Genomic DNA, 20477 nt, shown 5'->3' with positions numbered 1-20477 from the left:
GGTTTTGTATGTTTCGTGAGTGTGTGGCCGCTTTGTGGAAACAAACAAACCTCCCAAATGCAGATCAAAGCTGCTCCTTATAAAGTAATCACATGTATATTGATAAAGCTTTTGGTCACCATATCAAACCCCTTACAAAAGAATTGACATGTAGGTGGAGGCCCATGTTTGGTTTGAGTGACTAACGTGTAAAGGAGCAGCATTTCAAGATACCAGCATGACTCTCAATATTGCGTGCGAGAATGTTTGTACTTCTTTATATGTTTCTCAAGGAACAGAAGCAAGTGCCTAACATTGTGACAATGGTGTCCACGGCCAAGCGTAACGATGAAGTCATCGGTGCATTGCGTGATTTCACTGTACTCAAACAAACGGACAGTTCTGTGAAAAGCAGCAGCAGCAGATTTGGATAAAGTTTTAGGTCATTTCTGAAGGAAAGTGCCACAAAAGTCAAAATTAGAAGGTTTGTTAAAGGAATCACTCTACTAGTGATGACAATTTGCAATGTGGTTTATGAGCAGGGTTATGTGAAGGTTATCTTTGTTTTCATTGTTATAAGCCGTGTGAGGCAGGGTTTCAGCATTCTTTCCACTAATGCTTCAGTTCTCCCATCATGCTTTAATGTCACTTTGTTATGGGTTACTTTAGGTGGCTGTATGTAAGACATCTAACAGCCACTCCCTGATTCCTTTCAGCCACTAAACACACAGACATTCGAGTGAAAGGTCAGTAATAGACTGACTTTTCATTGTTTGCCTAAAAAGATTGGTTATATAATGTTTAAAGCTTTAGATGGCTTGAGCCACAAGCGGTTCGCCCCTAATTTGATGATGTCTGACCAAGATGTGATATATAGCACTTTGATACTGAGTGCCAGTTATTTAGACATCCCGATCATTAATCCACCTGTTAGTTATGTGATGCCTGTAGTTCCTGGATGACTGTGTCAGCTGCTTTCTCTTCTTCTCTCCCCAGTGATTTTCAACACAAAGCCCTCACATCTCATGAGACTGGTTGCATTATGAGAGCTCGCTACCTGTTCCTATTGGTTTACCTACTGGGGAGCTCCTTTGGTAAGAGGAAGTTTTGTGTGTTTAATGTATATATGTATAAGAATCAGCAGCTCATTAAAAGGAAAGACCGGTGGCATGATTGGGGGAAAAATCTCCTAAACTGACAATAAAATCACATCATTACAAATGTTGTTGAGATATTTTCATGTCCCTTTATTCCCATGACCTATGAATCATAAGGAACATGACTATTGTAGCCCCACAAACATTACTCTGCTGCTGTAAATACGCACTAGAACAATAAATCTGCATTCATCCACACAAGCTTTATTTGCTCAGGTTCAGTTAATGTTGATTAAAATCTTGCCAGAGTGTGGAGGGAAAGTACTCAGCTGATGTGCTTTGCTGACACTCACATAAGACCAATGGCCATTTTGCCTTGGACAGTAGATTAAGAAACTTACACATGATACACTTTAAATACTATAATCTAAAATTAACGTATTAATATTTATAAGATAATATTAATACTTCTTTTTTTTAAAAACCCACTCGTGTTCAGGTGGCTCATGAACTTCTCGTAACTGTCAACTTTGCTTTTGATGCTTTTGATGAGGACTACTTTCAGCTGTGGATTTATACATATTTGTTTTTTCATGACACCAGTATTTATTTAAGCCATGAATAATGAAAATGAGTCAAAATGGTGCAACAATGGTGCGGTTCATGGGTGTGTTTAGGTAGTTTCTAGACAACAATAACGGGCTTAAGCAGATAAATAACAATGGGTTATTTCTTAGTATCAATTCTTACCACTGGTTTTACAGAAAATGTTTTTATCCTTTTACTGTTTATATTTTATGCTTTGTAAGGTGGCCTTGGGCTTTAGAAAGGTTTCCAGAAACCAAATTATTATTATTAATATTATTATTGTTATTACAAAACCAGAAACATTTTGACCAAATATTATTTCAGCAGCACAATTTTAAAGCTACGTGTACCTTCTTGGTCATTTTGTGACATCTTCTCCCGTATATGATGCCAGTATTGTTGACAGTTTCAACACTTCTCTGTAACCAGTCTCTTAGAATAGAATAGGAGCTTCTTTTTAGCATCAGCATTTTAATAATATACACTCGAGAGAGAAAAAAAAGCATTTTACTATTACAAATATACAAATCCGGGTGGTTTTTGATGCCCTTCTACAACCTCATTAAACAACAAGCTGGGACTTTGTGTAAAATTGTAACTGAGAGGTGTGGATTGTATGCTTCTGAAAAACTCAAACCAAATCATTTATACTAAATCATGTCACTAATTAGCCCCACATAGCCTTTAAATCAGCAATTTAAAAAACAAGAAAAGAGTTTAAACATTTGGTATGCTATTTCCTGGCTAATTTTGCATTAAAAATAGGACTTAAATAATTTCCAAACTCTGCTGCTTAAACAAGTTTTGGGGAAATGCATTGGTAGGATTCAGCTCTAACATGCAACTCTGTCTTATCCCAACAGCAGGATCCAGTGCACAGAGGTAAGATCAGGACACAGAAACAGACATAATATTTACACTTGTAAATTTTACACTCTTCTAAATGCAATAACCTGTATAATCTTTATTTTCTGTAATTGGTGGATCGTGCAGTAATGGAGTATGCACAAAAGATGCCTGCACACAGGTTAGTGTAACTGTAGCACAACACAACACAAAGCTACAAGTACAAACGTCATATTGTTATTGCTTTCTATTCTTTTAAAACATTTTTTCATGCAACATATGTTGAGCTGACTTTGAATATATGCAAACAGTCAGTATGGCTAGGATATTATTTCGTTAGCGTGGTTGTGAGATCACAGGTACCGTCATGAGATTCTTGTTATGACTACAGTTGTCAAACTGCCCAAAACGCATACCAAAAAGATCAAGATTAGCTCATGACCTGTTCACATCGTTTTTTTCACTGAGCTTGATTAAATACTTTTGAAGAGTGACTGTGAAAACACTCCCAGTATTTGATGCGAGTATGGCGAAATGCTTTATCACGTTAAGAAGATGAAAGATTATGTTTCATGACAAATATTTTCAATATTAAAGATTTTTCTTTAATATTGAAAATATTTTTCTGTGTTATCTATGAATACATTTTATTTCGGAATTAAATCACTTCTACTTTAATAACTTTTATTTTGTGACATATCCTGTTTTAAGAGCATTAAGCAAATGTTGTAAAAAGATTAATTTAGCTAGCTAGCAGCTAAATTAACAACACCTACCTTATTATAAGAACAGGAGACAGTTTAGAAATTAATTCAAGTGGCATAAATCTCACAGCATAGCATAATATTGTTCCGATTTGTAGTGTCAGCCCAAAGTTCGCTAAGATATGCATCTGAACAAAATCTCCCCTGGGCAACTGGAAACAAACTAAGTGCTGTTTATATGTGTATATGTATATAACAACGATCAGCATAGAATCAGCACACCTAAATCAGATACACTTGCCATAAAAACTGCGTCATCTATGGTGTGAACCTGTTGTTTAAACTAAATGACAACAGTAACTTCAGGACTTCTGACATAGTCACATTTAAAAACAAACTCTTTATATATCTTGCTATAATAATTCAGATCATTTTTATTGTCTTATTTTATTATTTTTTATTTTAACAGTTATTTCACATAATAAGGCCTTCAGTGTGGTGCTGTGGTGTTTTAAACAATGATGTTTTTATTGTTATTCTTTATGCTGCTGCCATAATACAGCAATTTCCTTTGCGGGATCAGTAAAGTATTCATATGTACAACTATATGAGAGGAATTATTAATCATGTAACCAGGCAATCAGTGTAATAAATCACAATCAGGCACAATTAATCTCATTGCTTTTGCTTTTTAGTTATTGAAATATTATTTTTGTTTTTGGTTTCCATCTTAGTAATTTTTCCACTTGTCATAAATTTCAAGGTCCCAGACGCCACCTCGAACTTCTTACAGTGTGTGGGCCTGCCTTCGACAGAAACGGGCGCAGATGAAATGCGAAAGCTGAAAGGAATTCTTGAAGCCACAATGGATGTGTACACGTTTATGGTATGACTTCAACAAGCATTCAGCAGAAGAACAGATGTTACAAATTCCAGTATGACCAGTCAGGGATGGACTAAGTTTGTTTTTTTATTCTGTCACAACACTGACATTATTTGTTGGTCACTAACTTGTAAATCCTGTTGACAGTAGGTTTCATGTAAGCAGATGAATGCTGAGTAGCTTATTGGTGAAACATGTGAGTATAAAGCCTCTCCATCACTGTTGCCACAGAAATCAAGCATGACAAGAGGACCAATTTTGAGTGTGGAGGGCGCTCTGGAATTAGACTTGACTGCAGACGCTCTACAAAATCAAGATCTGGTCAGGATGTGGTTGGAGGTCAACATGAAACCGCTCCTGAAATCCATCACCAAGCAGTTCTTGTCCTGTCTCAGCACCAGGAACTTCAGCTGCTCCACCTACCAGACTGTGTAGGCCTCTTACTGTCCTCATCTTTATTTCTGTAATTTTGAGATTTTAGTATAATAATCCAACATCCCACGTCTCCTCGCAGAGTGGAGGAGCTCAGTCAACACTATTCTGAGATGGATCCAGTCAGGCAAAAGTGGATCTACACATTCTTTATGTACCCGTTCCTGTCTTCGGCAACAGTTGATGGTAACGTGTCTAATACCAATAACTTTTTCTTCCTATAAACTAGACTTTACTTTCAGTACAAATATGTCACACGGTATTGTGAGGTTAGCATTTAATCACTCTTTGCAAGTTAAGGTCAAAAATAGAAACTGTTTCACATTCATATTCCAGCTAAACCTTAATTTATCGTAACTGCTGCTATAGGCCTAAGCGCTGCATTGTGCATGTGTTATCAAAATTGTACTTACACAGGTTATCAAAGTGTTATCTAATAGCTGTTAAAGTACTGCAAGCAGATTTGGAAATGACCGTGTGCCGGGAAATGTATCTGTATCGCCTTTCAGACACTCACACCGTGGCCCTTTACATGAAAGTTACAGTGCCAGTCTTTGTAGATCAAACATGTTAACATCATCTTAATATTTACATATTTACAACTCAAAGGCATGCAATGGTATTTCCTACAACTTTTTTCTAGAAGTGTCTCTCATTATCATGTGACCCTCAACAACTCTTTCACAAGCAACAAAGTTGCTTCTTGCTTGTACTGGCATGGAGACAGCACAGCACACAGCTAAGCATGAAGACCATCACTGGATTCAGGCCAACCAACAGCAGGGGAGCTGAGGGAGGTGAGAATAGAGCCGACGAGTTGAATCTGTTTTTCAATAGATTCGACACCACAGTGTCTGCTCCCACCCCCACAACCTCACCTGCAGTCAGCCTGGAATCCAGAGCCACACCACTGTGCCAGCCTCTCTCTTCACATGTTGCCTCCTGTGAGATTCCTGACACCCCTCCCGCACCCATCACCTTCACTCAATACCAGGTTGAGATGCAAATGAGGAGACTTCACTCAGGCAAGTCTGCTGGACCAGACGGAGTGAGTCCCCTTGTCCTCAAGACCTGTGCCCCCCAGCTGTGTGGAGTCTTTCATAAACTGTTTATGCTGAGTCTGAGTCTGCAGAGGGTCCCGGTGATGTGGAAGACATCATGCCTCGTCCCTGTACCAAAGACGCCTCGTCCCAGTGGCCCCCAGGATTACAGGCCCGTGGCACTGACCTCCCACATCATGAAGACCCTGGAAAGGCTCATCCTGGACCAGCTGCGACCCATAGTAAGACCACATCTGGATCCCCTTCAGTTCGCTTATCAGCCTCGTCTCGGAACAGAGGACGCCATCATCTACCTGCTCAATCGTGTCTACACCCATCTGGACCAGCCGGCGAGCACTGTGAGGGTCATGTTTTTTGACTTTTCCAGTGCTTTCAACACCATCAGGCCGACCCTCCTGGGTGATAAGTTAGCAGCGATGCAGGTGGATGCTTCTCTGGTGTCCTGGATTGTTGATTACCTGACAGGAAGACCACAATATGTACGTCTCCCACAGTGTGTGTCTGACAAGGTGATTAGCAACACAGGGGCACCACAGGGGACTGTCCTCTCCCCCTTCCTCTTCACCCTCTACACCACAGACTTCAGCCACTGCACAGAGACCTGCCATCTTCAGAAGTTTTCTGATGACTCTGCGGTGGTTGGATGCATCAGCAGGGATGATGAGACAGAGTACCGGGCTGTGGTCGACTCCTTTGTCACGTGGTGTGAGCAGAATCATCTGCAGCTCAACGTGGCAAAGACCAAGGAACTGATCGTGGACTTCAGGAAGACCAGGAAACACTTGACCCCTGTTTCAATCCAGGGGGTCAGTGTTGACATTGTGGAGGACTATAAATACCTTGGAGTACACATTGACAATAAACTGGACTGGGCTAAAAACACCACAGCACTTTACAGGAAGGGCCAGAGTCGTCTCTATTTTTTGAGGCGACTGAGGTCCTTCAACATCTGCCAGAAAATGCTGAGGATTTTCTATGAGTCTGTGGTGGCCAGTGCGATCCTCTATGCTGTTGCATGCTGGGGGAGCAGGCTGAGGGTCGCAGATGCCAACAGACTTAATAAACTAATCCGTAAGGCCAGCAATGTTGTGGGGATGGAGCTGGACTCCCTCAAGGTGGTGTCGGAGAGGCGGATGCTGTCCAAGATAAAGACAATGTTGGATAACACCTCCCACCCACTCCATGACATGTTGGTCAGTCACAGGAGCACGTTCAGTGAGAGACTGAGATTACCGAAAAGCACCACTGAACGACACAGGAAATCATTCCTGCCTGTGGCCATCTCCCTGTACAACGCATCCACTTAACACACTGTTTGCTGCTACAGCTACACATGTTTCTTTTCCAAATATTTATTTATAAGTGACTTATGTATGTATGTATGTATATATATGTATATATTGTACTATTCTTAGTTAGCGTATTGTCTGTCTTGTCTTAATGTTGGTTTAAAATGGAGCACTGTAACAAAAAATAATTTCCCCCAGGGATCAATAAAGTATTCTGATTCTGATTCTGATTCTGATTCTGATTCTGATTCTGATCTAATCATTTACTGAGGTTTGCTAAACGGTGTGTGGATGTGTTCAAAACAACAAATAAATAGGTTTTCTCAAAAGTTTTGAATGTTTCTGTACCAAATTAGCAGCTGTCACTAACTGAAGGTGCCAACGATGTTATAAATGTCATTCATGCAAAAAGCCTGTTTGCATAATAACGTCCAAATAAGCCTCTTGCAACAACTTGTGTTACTTTCTTGAGGTCTTTATTTGGTGGGTTTTGAGGTATTAAACAACATTTGTAGACAGAAAAAACAAATAGAAATAGCTTTTAAAGTGTTTAAAGGCTTTGATAAAAAAAAAAAGGAGGCACCAAACTTACTAGATTTGGAGCAGTCACACACACAAAAACCCCGACAGGGAACACTGTGCAGGGAATGGGGTGGGGATTGCATTCTTCTGTGACAAAGAGGAAAATCATTGTCCAGAAGTTAAACAACACAGGACAGGGTCAAAGTGCAGCTAGGGCTAATAATGTGTTTTGTTCTTAATTAAGTTATTTGGGTTTTTAAAATGGATAAAATCAAATTTAAAAGAAGAAGCAAAGTTCTCATGTTAGACAATAAAGCATCAGAACAAATCAAGTGCTATGTTTTACTAAAATATGTTTGCAGTTTTTATCTTTGACAATCTGCATTTGTCTGCAGACAGACTGAAATTCATTAAGTCACAATTAAAGCTTCAGTTTGTTCAAATGTTGGAGCTAACTGCTAGTATGTACACAGTCGGTCAATGTGTGATCTGTGTGCAGGCTGTGTGAGGCCAGATGAAGGCAGTGCGGAGTGGCTGATGAAGAACTTTGGTGCCTTCAGTGTCATGGCCCGCTTGAAGGACTTTTCAGAGCTCAATGTGGTCTTCAATGGAGTGAGTTAAACTGAGCCTTAATTAAGATTTTATGAATTTTATACAGCTGTTTTTATGGCAATCTGGACACTACAGAGAACTCCACCACAACAAATATCGCTGCTCCACACTTCTTCCTGTTCTTCTTCTCTTACTCCTTTTTTTTCTTCATTCACAGCTGGAGGTTCTTAACTTGTTGTCTCCAGCACAAAAGGCCGAGCTGCTCATGAGCCCTTATGTTGCCAGTTTAGACAATGGCACATTAGCCTTGGTCTTCCACAGTCTGCTAACAGGGGAATCTGGCCCATCACCCACTGCTGGCCCTGGATGGGGCCCCAACTGGACAACCCCTGGGTACCCACCCTCCTATCCAGTACAGCTGTCACATCAGCCAGGCCTCCAACAGGTACAGTAACAGAGTGCGCATCCACCTGCAAAAATAATTGAAGATGTTTTCATCTCTAGAAAAAATATTCATAAAAAATTTAATTCAGTAAAATTTAACAGCCTCTGCTTCATTGCACATCCAGGTCGTAAATGGATTCATGTCAGCCTTCAAACCCATCGGGAGCTTTGTTCATAATTTTGTGTCCTTCACACGTGAGGTACACAAACACACGCGCACACTCATGTGTTGCCACTCTCTAAGCTGTCTAAACAGCTCTACAGCCAGTTAGAAAAAATGACCCCTGACCTGTTTTTTCCAGAGAAATCCGTCAAATATAAGAAGCACCACTTTGACCCAGTTCCTGCTCAACTGGACTCTTTCTGAGCTGGCTGGCAAATACCAGCCAAGCGCACCTGAGGTCCCAGAGGGACCTAAGTTTGATGTGACAAATGTAGTAGACTGGTATCATTACGTTGTGAAGCCGCTGTTACGGAGGTTTTTGCCCGATGAAGAACTCCTGATGCATGAAAACATCACGCTCGCTTTCCACGAAGTGTTGTAAGTCGGAATTCCTCATTTACATTAATGGTTTCCATTGAAAATAGGAAAACTATCAATAATGCATCAGTGATGTAGACACATCAGCGGCTCTAAAGCTCTATCCAGCAACGCTCTGTTAAGCCTGTTTTAGCTTGTTTTTTTGGTTTGCTATGCTGTATAGTGACCCCATTCTCTTTGCTGTGCTTTTAAAAGCTCAATTTCTTCTTACGTATTAGTGCAGACTGAAATTAAGCTAAGAGTGGTATTAGAAAGCCAGTCTGCAACTAAAACAAATCTTTAAATAAATACTACAGTAATTAGCAGTCAGAGGCTTTAGCACCATTTAGGAATGATTATTTTTCTAATTAAGTAATTATCTGGTTTCAAAATGTGAGGAGAAATATACATAAGAGCATCTCATAGTCACTCAAGGTCAGAAGAAATTCACTAAGTCAATGTTACAATTTGCAGTTTTACGTTCCTTGTAGAACCTTCGTACTTGTCACTCTTTGAGGAACTTTTGTCAATTTCACATGTGCTAGAACACCTTTTAAAATGTGTCTGTTTGCCAGCATGGTCAGTGTGAACGTTGCTGTGCTGTAAGATGATGCATCACTATGTCTTTTGTGTTCAAGCGTGTTCTTTACTTTTGTGCAGCCGTCTGGACAACAGTATGGACAACATGACGGTGATTGAAATCCAGGATGTCTGTAGCATCACCCTCGATAAGAGCCCTTGCGGGGTGAGGTTTTATTTACCTTTGATTATTGACACTCGAATGTTTTGAATTCTTCACTTAAATTCCTGACATATAAAAAAAAATTGAATGTCAAAAGTTTTTCTAACTTCTGTGCCGATGATTTTTCTTTCCGTGCCATCAGCTGACCGACGCGGTGGCAAACGTGGCTCATGTCTTGCACTGCGCTGCTCGTAACAACCTGACCATGACAGAAGCCGTCGTCTTGAAGCTGGTTCTAGAGCTGACTCAACGTCTGAACTTGCTGATCAAGGAGCTCTCCACAGCAGTGAGTACTGTCCAACAGCTCCACGGTGACTTATAGCTTCACAACATTGCTTTCATAGGCTTGTGTTTTCACTACACACATTGCAGCTTCAGCAAATCAATGCTTCCTCGTTCTTCATCCTCTGTAGAACTTCACGCAGTTGGAATCCGAGTTTAAGCAGATCTTCAGCGAGTCAAACTCAGCAACTCTGACCCAGGAGCACCTGACGGACCCAGCTTTCATCCAGCTCTGGTTCAAGGTCAAGCTGCTGCCCCTCCTGCCCGACGTACAGCCAGAGCTCCTCTCCTGCCTCAGCACCAAGAACTTTTCTTGCCCCGTTTACCAAACCCTGTGAGTCAACCGTTTTCATTTCTCTTTCATTTAACGAGAACGTGGTTTGGTGCAGTCGTTCTCACTTTGTCTTTGCCCTGCTGTGTGCAGTGTGGCGGCGCTCAGTGAACGCATGAACTTTTTGGATGCTGATCCGATGTACAGCAGCAACATCTACGAGTACTTCATCTACCCCTTCCTGCTAAATCACAACACCTCGGGTAAGAAGAGGACACAGACAACACAGATTAACACACAGATACTACAAAACCAGTTCCTTTGGCATTTATGTTAATGTTTGTACAAATGCTTCAGACCCCCAGTGTGTCTCTGCAGTTAATAACAGCGCAGAATGGCTGCAACTCAACTTTGGTTTCTTCTCGAGCTTTGCCTCTATCTTCGACTTCTACGCACTCAACCCTTATTTCTCTGGAGTAAGTTTGCAAAACACAGATGTGCTCAGACTTAACAGAAGCAGTAATTTTACTATACAGTAATTGTGCTCTCCTCTTCTGCTTTGTAACCCGCTCAGCTGGAAGCTCTTGACCTCCTGACTCCAAATCAGACGGTAGAGTTGCTGCTGTTGACTCTCCCAACTCCACCAGAGAAAGACGTTGTCATCAGCCAAGTGTTTAACTTCCTGACGGAGTCACCTGCAGCCAGGAAGTACCCAGAGGTCCTCAGCGCTTTGGTCAGGCTCGCTGGAGAGGTAACAGCTTTGGCTGAGATGTGTACACAGCAAAATCTCCCGTGTTAAATTAACACTAGAGAGTGTACTGGAATATTTCTAACATTTTGAGTTATTTTCCAGTGTTAGAACATCAGCACTGCTCAGTGTTAGTCTTTGTTAATCTTCAAAACTGACTAGGTTACTTTTAAACATATAACACTGTCAAAAGTGCTAATTTAACACTCAACAGTGTTGTATTTAACACCCAGAGGAGTGGACCCATATAGACACTCTCCAGTGATAATTTAACACTGGAGATTTTGCTGTGATAGGTGTTGAGCATGCTTTAGCCTTTCTCAAATATTAATCATAAAATATGCAATTTTTCAGATCAATCCTTCCTGCGACATCTACAAACAAATGTGAGTAACTTTAACCGGTTTTCTGACTAAATGAACCTCACAATTCTTTCCAAGCTGTTTTGTTCAGTGAATCAGGAGAACTCTCTCACTGCAGACTATACCTGCAACCATGTTCAAGCTAAGGCTTCGTAGCAATGCATTAATGGCTAAAACTGAACCACTGCTATTGCTATTATTAATTCAGAAATGAAAACAGAAAGAGAAAGAAATGAGATTACAATATACATTGTGGCATTAATATAGCTTATTAACTGGATTAATACAGGATAATGTAGAAAATGAATTACATGACAGGTAGTCATTTTTAATGCAGATTTAATTTCAGCTTTCAATAGTGGACATCACAAAAACAAGGTCTGAAGGTCTGATTGGGTAGCTCTCTATATACTCTTTATTTACGTATGTGTTTTGTTTTGTGTTCTTTTGTATTCCAGCTTTACACAGCTCTATGCAGCCATACCATCTCTGCCTCCAGAAATGGAACCAGTCACCTGGGCCACTATAGAAGCCCTGATAAACATTGCACCTGTCGGTACGTTTCACTGCCTCACAAACACAAAGACAAAAAACGACTGAGTGCACAATGTAATGGCTTAAGCTAGTCCATGTAAGTAGACCTAAACCTGTGCTTTTGCTGACTGAATATTTTTTTATTTTCTGATTTGGACAGAGTGCGTGCCGGCGAACCTCAGGGTGAGATTTTTTCTTCTATACAATTTAGTTTAAATCCTAACAAATCACAACAACTGTTGTCTTTTCTGCTCATATCACATCTTAATTTGAATGCTCTTAAGCTGTGGTTGTCACAACGGTTTGAATAATATTTCAATCATTGTTTTAATTTGTTAATCCCGTCTTTTACAGTGCCCGGTAATCCCGCTCAATGGTAAGACTTTTTTTGACTGTTGCCAGCGTAAACACTAATACATTCTGTTTGTATGATTTCTGAAAAGAAATAATTTTCTGTTTTTTGACAGAAACTCAGAGCTGTGCAGGAGTCAACAGGTAACCCTTTTAATAGGATTTACATAGTAAGCAATGCTACTGCAGTTGTTTTCTATTCTGACGTGTATTTCCTGTCTTGTGTGACCCAAAGCTCTGATCTGCTGTCTTACTTGGACACCTTTAATCAAGTTCCCTGCAACGTCCCGTTGGAGGAATATGCCTGTGCACAGGTAATGATTTACTTTAACAGAGCCGGTGAGGACTCATTACTGTTTATTGCAGAGAATAACTACACGTCCTCTGTCTCTTTCACACATCCAGCTGGACAACTTCACAGCCAATCAACTGGCATCTCTTCTGATGTGTAATCTTTCTGGGAACAGCGCCCACTCCAAAACTCTGTGGAAAATCCTGCTCACTAAAGTCTCCAATGTTTTAAACCCAGCCCTGGACATCCTGGCTAACATGGTTAATGACTTTAATAAGCTTTAACAAACAAATAAGGATTCATGAAATGAATCATTCAAACACTAAGTTACAAGAATTGTGACCTGGGGAAAAGTTAATCCGCCTTTAAAATAACTCAATTATCTCTTGTTTAGCCGATGCCCGTGATTCCATCAGCGCCACAGGTCTTGGATGTGATTGGAGAGATCAGAGTGTCGCTGCTGACAGATGAGCAGCTGCAGAACAGCGAAGTTATCAGGTTGTGGTTCTCAGGCCGCCTGAGGAGCTTCTTGCCTTACGCATCAGGAATGTTTCTGCGCTGTCTCAGCAGCACAAACCTGACCTGTCAGTCATACCAGGAAATGTGAGTATTTGTCAGAATTGCTGCTGCACACACCCAACAGCATGCATCCAGTGTGGTTCACAGTTCACGTTTTGATTTCCAAGATTCATCTGTGAAGATGAACCCTTCAGAGGGTTTCTGCAATTATTATTTCTAAATTTGATCTGAACTTCATTCAGGTCTAGAATATTTCGTGTCGTATCCATTAATAAAAAAAAACTGTCAGCGAATGGAGTGTGGAGTTGTTAAAGAAAGACGCAAAGGGCATGGCAAATCATAAGGCATGGCAGAGAGAATTAATCTGCAAAAGTTCACAGTTTTACTTACAATGACATCTCAGTTAGCTGTTAGTTTGCTATTTTTCATATTTAAGATGAGTAATTACATAAAAAAAATCAGTCGTAAATGTAAGGAAGCGATAATAACGATTCATTATCAGATGAAAACAGTCTGGAAAATCACAAACAAGTCAGTAAAGCTGGCACATGGCATGAAAGTAAACCAACCTTCGCTGTAACATCAAGAACAAAAAGACAAGTAGGACAGGAAGTGTAGAAGGCACGCAGATGAGACTAAATTTTATTAGTTTCAGGTTGGCCATTCTTGTATTTTGCTCGTTTGTGTTGTTGTGTTTGCACATCTCTGTTGCTTGTGGGGCTCGCACACAAGAATTTCACTCGCATGTGCTGTGCCAGTGTGCCTGCACATGTGATGTGACAATAAAAGTGATTTGATTTGATTTGATTTGATTTGATTTGATTTGAAATCAAGAGTCGAAATACAACAATACAACAACGGTTGGTTTAGTCAAAAATCCAAAGGGTTCTCTGTTATATCCATGCAGTACAAATATAAATTTGTTTTTCAATTACAAAATGTTATTGGTTAGTTAGTTCTCTTTTTTTTTTCTTTTTGCCGTGATTTCATTTTCAGACTGCAGACGTTTATCAGCCAGTTTAACCAGATGACCTCAAACCAGCAGCAGTTGGTCTTGCAGGATTTCATACTGCAGTTCCTGACGCAGCCACGCTCAGGTACGCGCATGCTTCGTATTTTAATTTAACAACTAAAAAAATAAAATTAAAAATCAATCATTTACAGTTATTTCTACTTTTTCAAAACTTCTTCTAGATTCCAGCTGTGTGTCCACCTCCAACAGCACTGCAGTGTGGATACAGCAGAATTTCGGTCCATTTTCAGCACTTCTGTCGCTCACTGAGCTGATCCATCTCAACCCACAATTCAACCCTGTGAGATGGGACTTCGGTTAATTGACGCGATTTTAAAAAATACAAACAAACAAAGCTGGGAACTAATAGAAATAACTCTCACTTGTTTCGTATTTCCTTTTAGATTGAAGTCTTGACACTCCTGACTGCACAACAGAGCGCAGAGCTGCTGTCGCTGTCGCTTCCAAATCTGCCGGACAAAGCTGTCATCATCAACGCGCTCTTTGACTACCTGACCGTGTCTGCTGAAAAGAATAAATTCACAGAGTTCCTGACCAACCTCACCGTGTTCATTCACCCGGTAAAAAGAGCAGCTGCCTTCCTGTTAAGTCATCATTTTTACTTTCCTGTGCTTGTTAAAGTAATGAATGATGTTTGCTTTCTTTCTCCTCCAAGGAAAACTTCACTTGCTCTTCATACAAAACGCTGTGAGTTTCACATCTACTTATACTCGGCACTTTTGAAGTGGTTAAACTTTTTTATATAATCTGGCACTATGATTAAAATCTGTGTGTTTACATGTTACAGGTTTGCCAGACTGGACTTGGCCATACCTGTGGTTTCTCTTGGCATTGTTGCAACTATCACACAGACTAAAGAGGCTCTATCCCACCAACTACCACCTGGTGAGTGTTACATCAACATAAAGATTTAGAACACTAATTCTCAAAGTCTTATATCCAGCTTTGTCTCTTCACTGTTTCATCTTATTCCACACACCACCTACTCTATGGACACGCTAAATGTAAATTGTCAATAATTAGCAAGCGTCAGGAATAACATCCAGTCTAACTGTAGCTTATTACTGAACTGATTTTTTTTTTAAATACATTAAACTGATTTGCATTTCCTGTGTTTTTATTTCAGACTGCATCATTGGAGAGGTAATTGTATGTTTTAGATTATTTGTTTTGTCTTACATTAGTCTTAATATAGTAGATTTGTAATGTGCTCTGTGTCTGTTTCTCTTACAAGTGTAATGTCAGCACGGCAAATGGTAAGTTCTCCACTTCTTTATGCATAAAAATGCAATTTTTTTTATTGTCAATTTATAACTTTTTTTTCTCCTTTTTTTGGTACAGAAACGGAAATCTGTATCGGTTTGAACAGGTAGGATTTACATGAACCTGTTGGAGAGTTTACTTTTTATGCAACGTTGTCCCAGATGTCAACAAAGTACCAATCACATGTTTTATTTTGAAACCACAGAACAGCAGTGCAGCTCCAACTCACCAGTGCACAGACGAGCGGAAACCTCTGTGACTTGGCCGTTGAGCAACTGGCTTGTGCCTCGGTAAGAGCGTCACATAATCTTTTTTAATTTATTTATTTTTTTGCCTGTCCCATTTGGTTCTTTAGCCGTCAGAATTGTTGTCTGAAGACCAGCAAGGATACCCAACGGATTTACTTTGCCAAATGGATCATCACGGCCTTGCCGTATTGGTCCATTTGATCGACCTTTGTTGTTATCATTTATTTTATTTTATTTTCAGTTGTTACAGACGAGACAGACATGACTGAGGGATAGAAAAGGGAGAAAGAAAGATGAAGGAAAAGAAAAACAGAAGGGAAGAGGGACAGTGAGGAAGGGCACTTAAAAAGAGAAAGAAGAGAAAAAAAATCTCCTGGATCACCTGTTGAGAGAAAAAGAAGAGAAAACAAGCAAAAAACCAGAGCAACATACTAAACACAACACCGTCACGTTAATCTAGCTAAGTGTAAACAGCAGTAAATACTAAATATTGAATGTTGTTGTGTAGCAAGCAGGACCGACAGCGCAAAATGTGCTTGGAAGTAGCAGCCAATAAAGATGTAGTCTATGTCTATGAACAGTGGACACCCGCGTGGACACCTGTGTGGATCAGCGTGCTTGTATTCAAAAGGTTTGAGTGTGAGTGAACCGAGCCGCAGGCCCAGAGGCCGGAGGCCCGAGGGCCCCTTTGCCCCGGAAGAGGCCTGACCAAGCAAAAAAAAAAAAAAGCGTCACATAAGTCAACAGCCGTCTGTGATTCAGCTCGTTTTCACTTTCACTGTGGAGTCTAAACTGTTCTCTGTCGTCACGCAGCTGTCAACAATAACAGCAGAACAGCTGGCAATGATACTGAAGTGCAACCGCTACTCCAGCTCGAGTGGGTCCAAATCTGTCTGGAAACTTGTCCTCTCCGAAACCTCTCAGGTCCTGGACCAGGCTCTGGATCTGCTCGTCAACACGGTATGAAAGCATTACACAATATTTTGTAAGACGAGAAGAACCTTCTGCAAACCGTCTGTTGTTGAAAGATAAGAAAAGTCAGTAGTTACATCACATTTTGATCTTTGTTATAGACTCTGGACGCCAACAACCCAGCAGTGTCCGTGATTCTGGACACCATACAAGAACTCCGAATAGATACTGTCAACACGGCCACCCTCAATAATCTAACCTTCATCCAGACGTGGTTTGGCCGCCGCCTTCTCCCATTTCTGCCAGCTGTTTCACCTGACTTCCTTTCATGTATCTCCACAAAGAACCTGACCTGCAGCTCCTACCAGGCCATGTAAGAAATTAGACCATACAAATTACATCAAATGTGACTGCCTTTCTTGGTATACCAAAAGCCTGCCATTTTTTAATTAATCTAATCCCAATTTCAATTCAGTCAGCAGATTTTGAGTCAACTCCGGCCACAATTGACGTTTGCCAGGCAGGTGTCTGTCTACACGCACTTCATTAAGGTTTTCCTGACCAGGAACAACAGCACAGGTACACTGCTGTATTACAGCCCAGTAACAATCAATGGCAGCCTATTAACAATTACAGTCTATGTATTGTTCACGTCACATCTGAATTAATCCAACATTCACACATGTTGATAGAATTGGTGGGATTCAGGAATACAGTAATCCAGGGTGGTCACGTGTATTGCAAAGTGACATAACAATGTATGATAGATGCTTTTCCTTCAGCACAATAAAGCTGAATTTCCTCTGTGTGTGTTTGTGGTTCAGACCCCGCCTGCAGCTCAGGCATTGCCACCAGTGCACAATGGCTGCAGGTGAACATGGGAGGTTTTGCCTATCTTGCGACGTTCCAGGACATTCAGACGATCTACTCCAACTTCTCAGCGGTGCGTTATGATGCACTGCATTTTCTGTCTTTACATCTGTTTTCTTGTGGGGTGGGGTTTCCCTCTGTGATAACCACAACTGTCACTGACAACATGTGTGTTTGCATATGCAGATGGAAGCCCTGTCACAGCTCACGGTCAGACAGCTAGCCGAGGTGTCCACAACACCTGGACAGCTCACAACTTCTGAGCAAGTCAACATGGTGATGAAATATGTGCCTGACCAGTCTCTGGCTGCCTTCTTTGATGATTTCTCATCTGTTCTCCTGGTGAGCATACATCATGTTATAAAGTCACCTGGTGTGTTTTGTTGATACTAGAGGTCAAGTCAAGCTGAGTTTATCTGTTCATCACATGTAAAACATTCATACGTTTTGTGTTTATGTTTGCAATGATGGTAAACTCTAACATTTTTCTGGTTAGTCTTCTCACACAGAAGTTGAAGAAGGTCCTGTTACACCTGTTACATCTAAAAAACATGATTATTACTTTTGGTTTTTTCTACAGGCTCCTGAAGACGCATTGCCTTCAGTCGTGAGGTCAGCCATGTTGCAAGTTGTGTTTGATCGTGCAAACCTCTCCCTTCCTTCGATGAGTGATGCGGACGTAGAGGTGTGGCTTACCTCCCGGCTGCCACCTCTGCTGGTACAACTTTCACCAGGACAAGTTGCACCTTACTTCGGAATACTGGCAGGACGGAGCTGCAGCATTGAGCAGCTGGGGTGAGCACAAAGCTTCAAGCACCATATATGGAAGTATTTAAGCAATCTGACTGGAAATAAACCTTTGCATTTTTTTTGTTTCAGTGTACTGAACCTGAACATGACTATCTCAACGCTCAGCACAGACACACAGCAGAAAATCTATGATCAAATCCTCCAGACCCTTGGAGGTAAAGCTAACCCAGGAAACCAGTAAACTCAGCTTTAATTTTTTTTGTTGGATGCTTTATGAAATTGGGCTGTAACATTCCTGTAAGCGAGTAGCCCATTCACATTTCTTAACATAATGGCTGCCAGCCTTGTGAAAGTGAGAGAGGAGTCAGACATTGAGTTTTCTCCTATGCTCGCTCTTGTTATTTTTTCATTAAACATGTATGTTTGTCACATTTTATGTGAATACAACAACAAGTAAAACTTTATTTATTTATTTTATTCCAGATGGCTTAACAAAGCATGAGGCAAAGTTCCAATATTATAACCTAGTTTGTGTCTCCACCTTTTCCTCTAGGTCCAACACCTCTCCGCTGCTACAGTGACAGCTACAACACCAGTTTCTATGGTTTCCTGGAGCAATCTTTCATGGGTTTCCAGTTTCCCAACCTCACCGCCTTCCTGTCGCTCATGCCTCCTGACAGAATGAGTCTGGTGTGTTGACTTGAAAGATATCAGGAGTAAATATGATAAAGCAAGAGGGGAATGTCTTAATTTATGTCTTCTAATCTTCTAGATCATAAATTCCATCCCTCCATCGGAGCTTGGGGATTATCTACGACGTCCTAATGTTGTCGACAACAACGCACAGCTCTGCATGCTCTTCAACAGCTACAGCCAGACACCACAGTTTCTAGAAACTGTACGTAGCCCAAGGCACAAGCAGAAATGCAAACACAATGCAATGATTAAACACATTAATCTGTGCATTGCCTCCAGGAGTCTCTGCCGGAAGCGGTGAGGCGCTCCATCCTGCCCTGCGTCTGGCCCATGGCCCTCAGCAGCACCCAAACGTTGGAGGTGGATGCTTGGTTTGACCAACGCCTCAAGAACTACTTGCCCTTCCTCACAAAGAGCCTGATCAGTCCCAGTGTCATAAACAGCACCTCCTGCCTGGCCTTCCAAAAACTGTGTGTTTTACTACAGCACTAAATCCTGCTTTATATGTTTTTTTGTTTTGTGTTCTGATTTAAATTTGTTGTGTTTCAGTGTCTCAGTCCTTGGGGTATACAACTACACTACTGCTGACTTTGTGAGGGGAGACGTGTACAACACCATCAGGACTTACCTTTACATCGGCTCAAGTAAGTCTCTCAAGAATGCCAGGGTCAAGGATCAAGTGGGATGCTAATTCAAGTGGGGGGGAAAAAGACATTGATCAAATGATATTCTACATGAAACTGAACAGCAACCACATGTCACCTAAAAGCACAACTGCCTGAGCACAATTTAAATTAAAAGGAAAATTTAGTTGTACACTGTTAATAACAACACTTCACCGAGTTCTTTTGATTCCTCAGAGGCATCCGATGGAAGACGAAACACTGCTCAGTAGACCATTTAATACTTTATTACTTCTAGAAGGGAGATGCATCCTGCATGACACGCTGCCGATCCCAAAATGCTGCTGTGCCCCTAACAGTTTTATTATAGAAGCTCTCTCATTCTAGTCTAAACAACAGTGTCTCAGTAACTTTCCACTAGAGATGGTCCCCTCTTATCTACAGGCAAACATGAGCGAGAGTCTGCAGCTTTCTACTCCCAAGGACACCTGGTCTCATGCCTTTATTTTTCAGGGCTGTGTCCGCTTAAAATACATTATATAACTTTATAACACTTATTATTAAAAAAGCATAGCATTATTGAGGCACTGCACATTATTTAATTCCAACAATACAAAATTCAGGGAATTGCAATTTTTCAGTTTCCCTTCATTTTGCAGCAGATTGTTGTGCTTTGGATATATCTGTATATATCTAATACTCAACTGTGTGTAACAGTAGAACAAAGTCACTACACTCAGTAATGTGAATTATGAGGATACAGTATATCTCTTAAGGTTTGCTGATATTAGCCAACGTTGTCACTCTCTGCCTTGCTACATTAATACCCGAGAAAGAAGCAAAGCATTAACATGATAACAAAGAGCTCAGACAACCATACACATACAAAGTAATTAGCTCCTTTGCTGTCACTAGTAGATCTTCATTTTTTGCAGTCAGCAACCCTTTATTCAGGACTTGCTTTTCCTTTAGAGTCATTTTCTTTAAAAAAAATTTTTATTTTATTCACATACACATAGTATAGTACACATACAGTATAAGTACATTAAAAGCAAGACAGCAGC

The 20477-nt window shown here is 40.7% G+C and overlaps 1 protein-coding gene across 1 annotated transcript in view; it reads left to right on the top strand.

Moving 5' to 3' along the window:
* The window catches only part of mslnb (mesothelin b), a 66490-nt gene that overhangs the window by 1390 nt on the left and 44623 nt on the right, over positions 1-20477 (top strand). Inside the window, exons 2-45 of the mRNA XM_085409363.1 lie at positions 976-1073; positions 2528-2546; positions 2658-2691; positions 3978-4100; positions 4329-4528; positions 4612-4715; positions 7901-8013; positions 8171-8398; positions 8523-8597; positions 8700-8938; positions 9578-9662; positions 9802-9945; positions 10073-10275; positions 10366-10475; positions 10570-10688; positions 10787-10963; positions 11315-11346; positions 11781-11878; positions 12017-12039; positions 12211-12232; positions 12324-12351; positions 12443-12521; positions 12613-12759; positions 12894-13102; positions 14015-14115; positions 14213-14331; positions 14435-14611; positions 14707-14738; positions 14839-14936; positions 15178-15194; positions 15286-15307; positions 15393-15420; positions 15520-15604; positions 16376-16522; positions 16636-16847; positions 16950-17053; positions 17299-17417; positions 17531-17686; positions 17925-18139; positions 18224-18309; positions 18648-18784; positions 18867-18992; positions 19070-19260; positions 19340-19434. Of these exons, the coding sequence (XP_085265489.1) occupies positions 1022-1073; positions 2528-2546; positions 2658-2691; positions 3978-4100; positions 4329-4528; positions 4612-4715; positions 7901-8013; positions 8171-8398; positions 8523-8597; positions 8700-8938; positions 9578-9662; positions 9802-9945; positions 10073-10275; positions 10366-10475; positions 10570-10688; positions 10787-10963; positions 11315-11346; positions 11781-11878; positions 12017-12039; positions 12211-12232; positions 12324-12351; positions 12443-12521; positions 12613-12759; positions 12894-13102; positions 14015-14115; positions 14213-14331; positions 14435-14611; positions 14707-14738; positions 14839-14936; positions 15178-15194; positions 15286-15307; positions 15393-15420; positions 15520-15604; positions 16376-16522; positions 16636-16847; positions 16950-17053; positions 17299-17417; positions 17531-17686; positions 17925-18139; positions 18224-18309; positions 18648-18784; positions 18867-18992; positions 19070-19260; positions 19340-19434 (4930 nt within the window). The 5' untranslated portion in view covers positions 976-1021. The remainder of the gene's footprint in view (positions 1-975; positions 1074-2527; positions 2547-2657; positions 2692-3977; positions 4101-4328; positions 4529-4611; positions 4716-7900; positions 8014-8170; positions 8399-8522; positions 8598-8699; positions 8939-9577; positions 9663-9801; positions 9946-10072; positions 10276-10365; positions 10476-10569; positions 10689-10786; positions 10964-11314; positions 11347-11780; positions 11879-12016; positions 12040-12210; positions 12233-12323; positions 12352-12442; positions 12522-12612; positions 12760-12893; positions 13103-14014; positions 14116-14212; positions 14332-14434; positions 14612-14706; positions 14739-14838; positions 14937-15177; positions 15195-15285; positions 15308-15392; positions 15421-15519; positions 15605-16375; positions 16523-16635; positions 16848-16949; positions 17054-17298; positions 17418-17530; positions 17687-17924; positions 18140-18223; positions 18310-18647; positions 18785-18866; positions 18993-19069; positions 19261-19339; positions 19435-20477) is intronic.

Source organism: Rhamphochromis longiceps, linkage group LG6 (assembly GCF_057381845.1).
Source record: "Rhamphochromis longiceps isolate RC_006_pf linkage group LG6, R_longiceps_female_GT1.1, whole genome shotgun sequence".
NCBI classification, from domain to species: Eukaryota; Metazoa; Chordata; class Actinopteri; order Cichliformes; family Cichlidae; genus Rhamphochromis; species Rhamphochromis longiceps.
Note: the sequence above shows the minus strand (reverse complement) of the source record. Positions and strands in the feature narration are given on the sequence as shown.